The sequence below is a fragment of the Labeo rohita genome, chromosome 3 (assembly GCF_022985175.1).
Source record: "Labeo rohita strain BAU-BD-2019 chromosome 3, IGBB_LRoh.1.0, whole genome shotgun sequence".
Classification (NCBI taxonomy): domain Eukaryota; kingdom Metazoa; phylum Chordata; class Actinopteri; order Cypriniformes; family Cyprinidae; genus Labeo; species Labeo rohita.
This window is the reverse complement of record NC_066871.1, coordinates 43,238,978-43,248,048: the sequence shown is the minus strand read 5'-3', so window position 1 is coordinate 43,248,048 and position 9,071 is coordinate 43,238,978. Positions and strand designations below refer to the sequence as shown.

Here is a 9,071-nt window from a genome sequence, read left to right as displayed (position 1 = left end):
GTGTAATTTAGTTACACCGCAGTGAATTACACATTTCAACCAGTAGGTTGTGACAAATCATTTTTGACCTGCTCAGTGGAACTGAGTGATCCGTTCGCTTTAGTTACATTAACAAAATCTACAGTTTTAGTTTATAAAATCTGAAAATGATAACTGTGTAGTGTGTTATTTATAACATGAATCTCTTTCCACTTCTGTCTGCATGGCATTCACACGACTACAAAATTAAATGGTATTTAAAAAGAGAGAGAGAGAGAGAGAGAGAGAGAGTGGCTCAGTAACTTTATAAGTGAATAAAAAAGTACTCTATGAGTAAGGACAGTCTTTCCTGTAATATTTTACTGTAATATCTCCAGCTGCAGTTCTACAATCTCACCGCCAGAGGACAGCGTGCAGATTTGCATCACTTACATTATTACTTGCACTTTAAAAATGATTGGAATATGACATTTGGTTTTACCTGCATTGAAATCAGTTTTGGGATTTATGTATAATATCATATACCATACAAACACACACACACAAAAAAAGTTAAAAAGATTAATGATTATTAAATTGTTACTGTTGTAACTGAAGTAAACCTGAGAACTGGGATGTAATAAACACTGAGCTGATAATCTGAAGCTTTAATTGTATTCCTGATCTCTTTTTTTCTACTCTGCTATTTTCTTAAGTGATTCTGTTTGTTAACATATTTGTTATTGCTGATATTATCATATATACAGAATACATAGAGATTTTGTGTCCCAAATAAGGTCAAATTATGGTTTATTTGCTTTGCTCTCAAAACATAAAGTATTGCTATGGCCTGCTTGTTGTCCAGATCTTGTCCAGCCCTATTCATGCCAGATCTGGGTCAGTATAACGTTCCTATCTGGCCGACAAGTGTCTAAATGGGACTACAGAGATTGTCAAGGACATTATACAGCATCACAATGAACAGTAAAACTCATTTACTCGCAAGTCGATTTTACAGCCTTGTTGTGTTAATAATCACGCTCTTGCACGCTATTCTAACTCAAACTTTCAGAGAAAACCCTAAAACTCTGAAGTCATTTTAGAGTCATTTCTGTCTGAGTGACACACACAAAGGTAAAGACTCATAACTCAAAAACCATAGCAAGGAGTGTCAAAGGTAGATGTAGCTTAGCAGAAAACTTTCCAAAGTTTTAGAAAAAAAAATCATTACATCTGGAAACTCTCTTTCTGAGAAACAAAAAAAAAAAAAAAAAAAAAAAAAAAATTAAAGTGCCCTCAAGTGAAATTGTAATTGTCTTTCTTTTTTGACACGCAATATATCATGAAGGGAATAAGGTAGGAGGAAAATTATTTTTTGGTGAAGTTACCCTACATGTGAACTACTTGTGGATCAAATTGTGTGGTGATAGACTCAAATATCTATTTGTAACTCTTTTCAACCTTTTTCAAGATCAACTTTACACCAATATATGATTACAATACATTTATTAAACCATGTTATCAATTATTAATTTTACATTTGATAGTGATTAAAGTAAAGTTAAAAAAAAGTCACATGTTTTTATATTTTATAATCAATTTTATATATACAATCCCAAATCAGAAAAAGTTGGGATGTTTTGTAAAATGCAATGAAATCAATAATCTGTTAATTATCTTTAACTTTTATTTAATTGACAAATGTTTTCACTGACCAACTTAAACGTATTTTGTAAAGATATACACATTTTGATATTGATATATAAGTTATAGTGAAGGAAACATTTAAAGTTAATCTTAATACATTTTCCTTGCGGGCATAACATTTGAATGCTTCTGAGCATGAAATGTACCAACACTTTGTGTTGCAATAACGGATACATAAGGACAAGAGAGCTGTCTGAATATAAAAATAAGCACAACAACCAATGACTTGAGTAATAAGCTGAAGTCATCAAAAACTAAATTTGTTTTGCAGTAACAGAGGAGAGGTTTGCTGAATTGCACATATGAAGAACCAGTTATATTAGAGACAAATGATTCATACGAAAGATTCATGCAAAATGAATGACTCGTCACTACAAATAGTGGGAGATGTTTGTCATGAATTTCACTACATTATTTACTAATTTCGATGGCTATTATTGAAATCAGTAAGTGGCTTTACTGTGTGCAGTATGACGATAATACTTTTGTTTCTCTAAATACTGATAAAATGAACCACAAAAAGGTTTCTGATGTCAAGAACCACAAGAGAGCTGGGCTGAATCATGCAAACAAATGTTTGATTTATTACTTAATATTGTAAAGCAACAAAATCATAGTGAATTGTTTTGGATTTGAAATGATCATTTTTAGTAAACAATGTAAAAAAGGTGATTATAATTAGATGGCATGAATAGGTTAACAGCACTACAGTAAGGACATTCTCTTGAAAACTCTGATTTGTCACACTTGTGATATTATGCTGGTTATGTTTTGTGTGGCCATATTTATTTGCATGCAGTAACAAATTAAACACATAGTTTGGACTGTAATTTGGCATTGATGTTTGATCCATGAAGTTCAGTGATACAGATACAGACAGAAAAGTGCCCAAAAACAACAAGGATACATAATTTGACGAGAGCAACAGTACAAAATGACTGGAGAACATAAAAGTGAGCAACAGATTTAGCACAGTACTTGTACATTAATAACAAGAAAAGTCTAGCTGTTTACTATTGGATGTTGAAACTTGTAGTGGAGAACTTCTATTAATCAAGTTGGCATGTTTAACTGCACAGGTGATGATGTTGTACCTTTCATATTCCTCTTTTGACATTGTTAGTATGCTGAGAACAGACATGTAGTCCTTTTTATAGATGGGAGCACTGGTTGAGCCCTTTATGTAAGGCCCATCGCCCACTTTCCACATGATATAAATAGTGCCAAGTTTAGGGCTGGAGACCTCACACACCAGAGAGATGAAGTCTGTGTCAATAATTTCAGGTTTGTAAATGAAAACACTAGGCTTCGATCCATCTAAATTGAAGAAAGTGATAAAGGAGTATGAAACAATCAAACAGAGGAATCGAACAATAGTGAATAACAAAAGTTTAACAAGCCAGCTTTTCACAGTGTATCTAAACATTCAAATATGCTTGTATATTCTGTCAGACAATAAAATTATGTTTAAACTTTCATCATCTATAAATGCACACAGAGCCACAAAGCTGATTATTTGTATTGATTATTTACCTCCTTTATCAAAACGAATCTCTTGCTTGATGTCTTTGTTATTAAGTGTGTCATGCACGGTGCAAGTGACCATTTCACCATCAAACCATTTCTTTGTATCAACAGTGATGTTGTTGATTTTTATAAACTGTGAAATGTCCTGAGAAAAGTATGTAGTTCCTGGTGAACTGAACACAGCTGCATTCTCCACTTTGCATGACACGAAAGCTTTTTCCACTGCCTGTGCATCTCCAGAAACAACAGCTTCCAAGACAACTTTATCATGGACAAATAATTCTCTCTCAATAGGTGGTCTCAGCTCCAGTGTGAGTTTAGCTACTAGGAGTAAGAAAAAAACAAGATTAAATGTGTACATTTAGATTTACAGAAGTGAGAGTGTAAGCAAATCAAAATTAGATGACTTACCACTAAAGTTTACAGTAGTGTTTTTTTGTTGGTGTGTGACCTCACAGGTATAGTAATTTGTGTTCCACGTCTCACTGCTGACTTTATAAAGACTGTACGCTGTGTAAAGACCTTCAGCATTCTGTCCGTACTCCAGTTTTGACAGTATAGAGATGTCGGTATTATTTTCTTTCCATTGTACAGTGATGTGCTTGGGGTAGAAATCCTCAATAACACACATGAGAAATGTACTTTTCTGAGTCGTGACAGGAACCAAACTCAGGGTTGGTTTTTGTGCAAACGGTCTCTGGGTTGGTGTTTGTGGAACCCCTGAAATCAAAACAATGTAGTTTTATAGACAATGAAACTATGGTACCACAAGTTATTTTGCTTACTGACTTTACATTACTATTCTCCAGTTTTTACTGTAGGGTATTGGATAAAATCAGTCAATCATTTCCACTCTGATCGATACATTTGAAATCAACAGAATCTGGTGAAAACCAACACGCCACATATTGATGCTTGGTCAGGACCCCTTTTGCGTCATTTTTGGCGTCAATGTGCTGATGCGAAAGGCACTGGGAATTTCATTGTAATGATTAAATTATATATTGGGTAATAATATTGCTATTATTGCATATATATTAGGGTGTGTTTTTTTTTTTTTTTCAATGCAAATAGTCACAACAGTTGAATAGGGAAGAATAGACACGATCGCCATCTCCGTCCTGTGTGCTGCTGCAGTCTGTCTGTGCTCGAATTCAAAATATGCCGCCAGCCTTTCGACAGCCTTGTTGTGCAATGCTATTGGCTCTTGGGTGTCTCATGTCCGAATGCGTCACACTAATGTTCGGGAGTATCTTTTAGAATGAGATTTGAGCGAGTTAACAGAGCGGGATCATTTCAGTGATTAAAACCTTCAATCTTTGCATAAAGAGAGTGTATGGCTTCAGAAGACTTGCAATAGGACTTGTTTGTAATGCTTTTATACTGCTTGTTTATGGTCAGCTTTAAATAAATATAATAAATACCTATGACTGTACTTTTAATTGTCTGCTACATATATGTTTAGGGTAGGGGTGGGTTTAGGTGCTCCAATGAAAGTCTACATATATATAAAAGTATTTCTGTTTTTTTACAAATGTATGCAAACCATTAAATTAAGACAAACAACTGAAAACAATGGAGGACCCTGCGCGTCGAAAAATGACGCAAAAGGGGTACCTTGAGCATCAAAAAGTGACGCTTAAGGGGTGCTGACCAAGCGTCAATATGTGACGAGTTGGGAGTGAGAACGTGTTGGGTGAAAACCCAGAGGCTGGCCAATAATGTGACATGATCATATAATTTTTTAAAGATCTTAAACTTTTGTGCTGTGCCATACCAGCCTCACAGACGACTCCTGCATTCTGTTCACGTGTGCAGTCAGAAACACCCCAGCCACGGAAGCTGCACTTTGATAGTGAGCTCTCCAAGCCATTACACTTTACGTTATCCATCCAGATTGGACCACAGCCTCAAAATAAAATCAACAGAATTTGGTTTAAAAAAAAAAAACCTAGACCAGTGTGTAACAATCAAACTGCGCTGAGGAGTTCATACCTGCTTGAAATCGTACTCCATACATAGCTGTTCTGGCTCCAGAAAAACCCATCTGACGACACACCACTTGCGCTTCGGCCAGGTTCCATTCGTCATCACAAACTGAACCCCACTGTCCATCATGGTAGACCTCCACACGACCAGAAGAAGCCAGACCTCCCACAAGTCTCACGCTGCCCTCCTGTGTTGGCTGCTTCGGGCTGTCATCTTCAGCCAGTGATAGAAGATTCAAAGATTATAGCAACAGAATAAGGTGAAAACCCAGAGTCCAGCCAACAGTCTGACATTATCATGTAATATTTTAAAGATGTAAATGACAGTATGGTGTTACAAAAGTTACACAATGGGCAGTGAAGTGATTAATCCTGATTTCTTAAAGGAGAAGTCCACTTCCAGAACACAAATTTACAGATAATGTGCTCACCCCATTATCATCCAAGATGTTCATGTCTTTCTTTGTTCAGTCGTAAAGAAATAATGTTTTTTTTGAGGAAAACATTTCAGGATTTTTCTCCAGATACTGGACTTATATGGTGTCCCGAGGTTGAACTTGCAAAATGCAGTTTAAATGCGGTTTCAAATGATCCCAAATGCGGTTGTAAACGATCCCAGCCGATAAAGAAGGGACTTATCTAGCGAAAAGATTGGTTATTTTCATTAAAATAATTTAATTTAAATACTTTTTAATCTCAAATGCTCGTCTTGTCTTGCTCTGCCTGAACTCTGTGTATTCTAGCTCAAGACAGTTAGGGCATGTCAAAAAACGCTGATCGTATTTTCTCCCTCAACTTCAAAAATCATTTCAAAATCATCCTACATCACTGCAGAAGTACCGACCCAGTCTTTGCAAAGTGAACATGCAAAGAAGATCAAACACCCTTAACAAAACAGTAAAACAACGATATAGGGCGATTTCGAAGTTGAGGGAGAACATGAGATAGGAATTTTTCGACATACCCTAACTGTCATGAACTAGAACAAAAACAGTTCAGGCAGAGTAAGATAAGACGAGCGTTTGAAATTAAAAAAGTATATAAATTGTATTATTTTTATAAAAATAACTGATCGTTTCGCTAGATAAGACCCTTCTTCCTCGGCTGGGATCGTTTACAACCGCATTTGGGATCATTTGAAGCCGCATTTAAACTGCATTTTGGAAGTTCAAAATTGGGGCACCATATCAGTCCATTATATGGAGAAAAATGCTGAAATGTTTCTTTTTGACTGAAGAAAGTAAGACATGAACATCTTGGATGACAACTGGGTGAGTACATTATCTGTAAATTTTTGTTCTGGAAGTGGACTTCTTTAAACTTCTGTGCTGTGTCGTACCAGTCTCGCAGACAACTCCTGCATCCTCTTCATGTTTGCAGTCAGAAACACCCCAGCCGCTGAAGCTGCACTTAGACAGTGAGCTCTCGGAGCCGCTACACTTCACGTTATCCATCCAGATTGGACCACAGCCTCAAGAATCAAAAGAATTTGGCAGAGGTGAACAGTAGTGAAGCACTTTTCAAGTGTCTGTACATTATCAGAGTGTTTTTCTTTAGAAAACTTTACTTCACTACATTCCAAAGCATAATGTCATATATTTTACTGCACTACATTTCATAAATAAAAGGTGTTGTTTGTTTTACCTTTAATACTTAAGAACATTTAAAATGTAGTACTTTCTTGTATTCAAGTAAATCTTTGAAATACTTTTACTTGAGGAAAAAAGTAATAAAAGTAATAGATTTCTAATGTAATTAAGTGTTAAATAATGTTTTATATGAAATCTAGTGCAGTAAAAAGTACATTATTATGCTTTGGAATGTTGTGAAGTAAAGTTTTCTAAAGACAAACACTCTGATAATGTACAGACACTTGAAAAGTGCTTTTACAGCAAAGTAAAAATACTGTCCGCCTCTCGTATTTGGGTTTAAAAAAAAAAAAATAGACCAGTGTGTAATAATCAAACTGCACTGAGGAGTTCATACCTGCTTGAAAACTAACTCCAGATGTGGCTGTTATGGCTCCAGAAAAACCCATCTGACGACACACCACTTGTGCTTCAGTCTGGTCCCATTCGTCATCGCAAACTGAACCCCACTGTCCATCATGGTAGATCTCCACACGGCCAGATGAAGCCAGATCTCCCACAAGTCTCACGCTGCCCTCCTGTGTTGGCTGCTTGGCTGACAGAAGAGCAGTCAGTAAAGTGTTTAACCTCAGCTAACTGTGCAATTGTTGCTGCAACAGACATGTTTGATTGTAAAATTCCGATAGACCACTGAATAGATCATATCAACATAAAAATGTTTATAAATATATTTATTGTGACATTTGATTTATTTTATTTTTTTATAAAATCCTTCAAGTACAAAAACTGCAAACAATGTATTTTTAATTTCAAAAACAAAGGTTCACTAACCAAACTGACGTTGTGCTGAGACGTGAAGAAACAGTAAAGACCACAGAAGGTACATGATTCTTCTCTTGCTGGAAATACTGGAAACAGCAGAGACGGGGACATAATTCACAGCTGAATTAGTTGCAAAACATCTCGTCATTAAACTACTTTAAATAATGTTTAAATCAAGTGAACTACTGTGAAGCTCAGATCAAATGCTGTGCAATCAGATTTGAGGACTACCAAAATGATCATTTACAAAAAAGTTTCATTTCTGCAACAGGCACTTAAACAAGAACTGTCTGTCAGCATATCTGGGCTAAGAAAAATCCATTCCTCATCTAAGTTTTGCTACAAACTTTGTTCTGTTTTTCCGTCCGTTCTGCTTCAGATCCTCTTTGTGCAGACACACAGCGGTTTGCTTCAGTCTCCTTCTTCTTTACAGTTTATTGGTCAGATACTCTTCTTGTTATGCATATTCATTCATTCTAGACTCTCAGAACTGATTGGATAAACAAATTAACAGATTATCATAAGGCCTCCTACTTCAGATTACCATTTATGTACATGGTTTTACTTCTTTTCAAGGCCAAATATGCCAACTGTTAAATGAAAATCATAAGGGAGGATGAACACAGCAAATTCCATGTGCTATTGTGCACATACACATACTTCGAAATTGGACATTATGACAATTAAGGCCAACAACTAAGAACCTGATGGGAAGGGGAATTTTATGTCAAGTTATCTGAGGCACTTAATATCTTTACAGTTCTCTGAGTGAGACCAGTCAAACTAAATTCACACAACACAGAAAGTAAGTGAGTTCATTTTATGTGTTAACCTGTTAGCCATCTGTGTGAATTTGCTAACTAAGTACTTTGCTATACAAAAAATAAAAAAAAAAAACTCTACTTCTGTGTTAACAATTATTAGCGAACATTTGCTATTGTATTTGGTAAAATGTGCTTGCCACGTGATTTGTTTTATAAATACAGTGTCTGTATGAATAAAATGACCCTGTTTAAAGTTTCAGGTTAAAACATTTTATTTATATTTGAGTTTATATATAGTAATATACACCACACTTTTGGGGGGAAAAAAGAAACTTTACAATAGAAACCATCACAGAATTTGTAATGGTTTTACTGGTTATATGGGAACTGTGTTGATTTTAATGGAAACTGCAATGGTTCCTGTGGGTCTCCACTGGTAATTGGTCACCTTAAAATCACTAAATCTTGATGGAATATGGCTCAAAACACACTATAGCAAACAATTTTTAAATGATGGCATGTAATGTTTGCAATGGTATTTGTAGCGGGAAACATTCAAATTTCTGTGATGGTTTCTATAGTTTTTTTTTTTTGTTGTTGTTTTTAGCAGGATCATGTGCAACATGTTTGTCATGTTGTTAATACAAAAATATATATACTTACAATAACAGAGTTAATTATAAATAACTTGCATAATACAAATTTAAAGCACCATC

General features: G+C 35.4%; 1 protein-coding gene across 1 annotated transcript; it reads right to left on the bottom strand.

The window, feature by feature from the left end:
- Nucleotides 1-2,291: 2,291 nt before the first annotated feature.
- LOC127162867 (deleted in malignant brain tumors 1 protein-like) lies at nt 2,292-7,986 on the bottom strand. The gene is made up of 9 exons (XM_051105773.1): nt 7,939-7,986; nt 7,601-7,677; nt 7,167-7,364; nt 6,520-6,651; nt 5,188-5,394; nt 4,970-5,101; nt 3,604-3,912; nt 3,199-3,516; nt 2,292-2,982 (listed from the first exon to the last, which is right to left on the bottom strand). The coding sequence occupies exons 2-9, from the start codon at nt 7,653-7,655 to the stop codon at nt 2,651-2,653; spliced, it is 1,683 nt and encodes a 560-aa protein (XP_050961730.1). The 5' UTR covers nt 7,656-7,677; nt 7,939-7,986; the 3' UTR covers nt 2,292-2,650.
- Between the last annotated feature and the right edge of the window lie 1,085 nt (nt 7,987-9,071).

Excerpts from the sequence above, each read along its gene's own strand:
- LOC127162867 (XM_051105773.1), bottom strand. The coding sequence starts at position 7,655 with ATGTACCTTCTGTGGTCTTTACTGTTTCTTCACGTCTCAGCACAACGT. Across the intron at positions 7,365-7,600 it reads CTCAGCACAACGTCAGTTTG|CCAAGCAGCCAACACAGGAG; the intron begins GTTAGTGAACCT and ends CTCTTCTGTCAG. Across the intron at positions 5,395-6,519 it reads AGGAGTTGTCTGCGAGACTG|ATGACAGCCCGAAGCAGCCA; the intron begins GTACGACACAGC and ends CACTGGCTGAAG.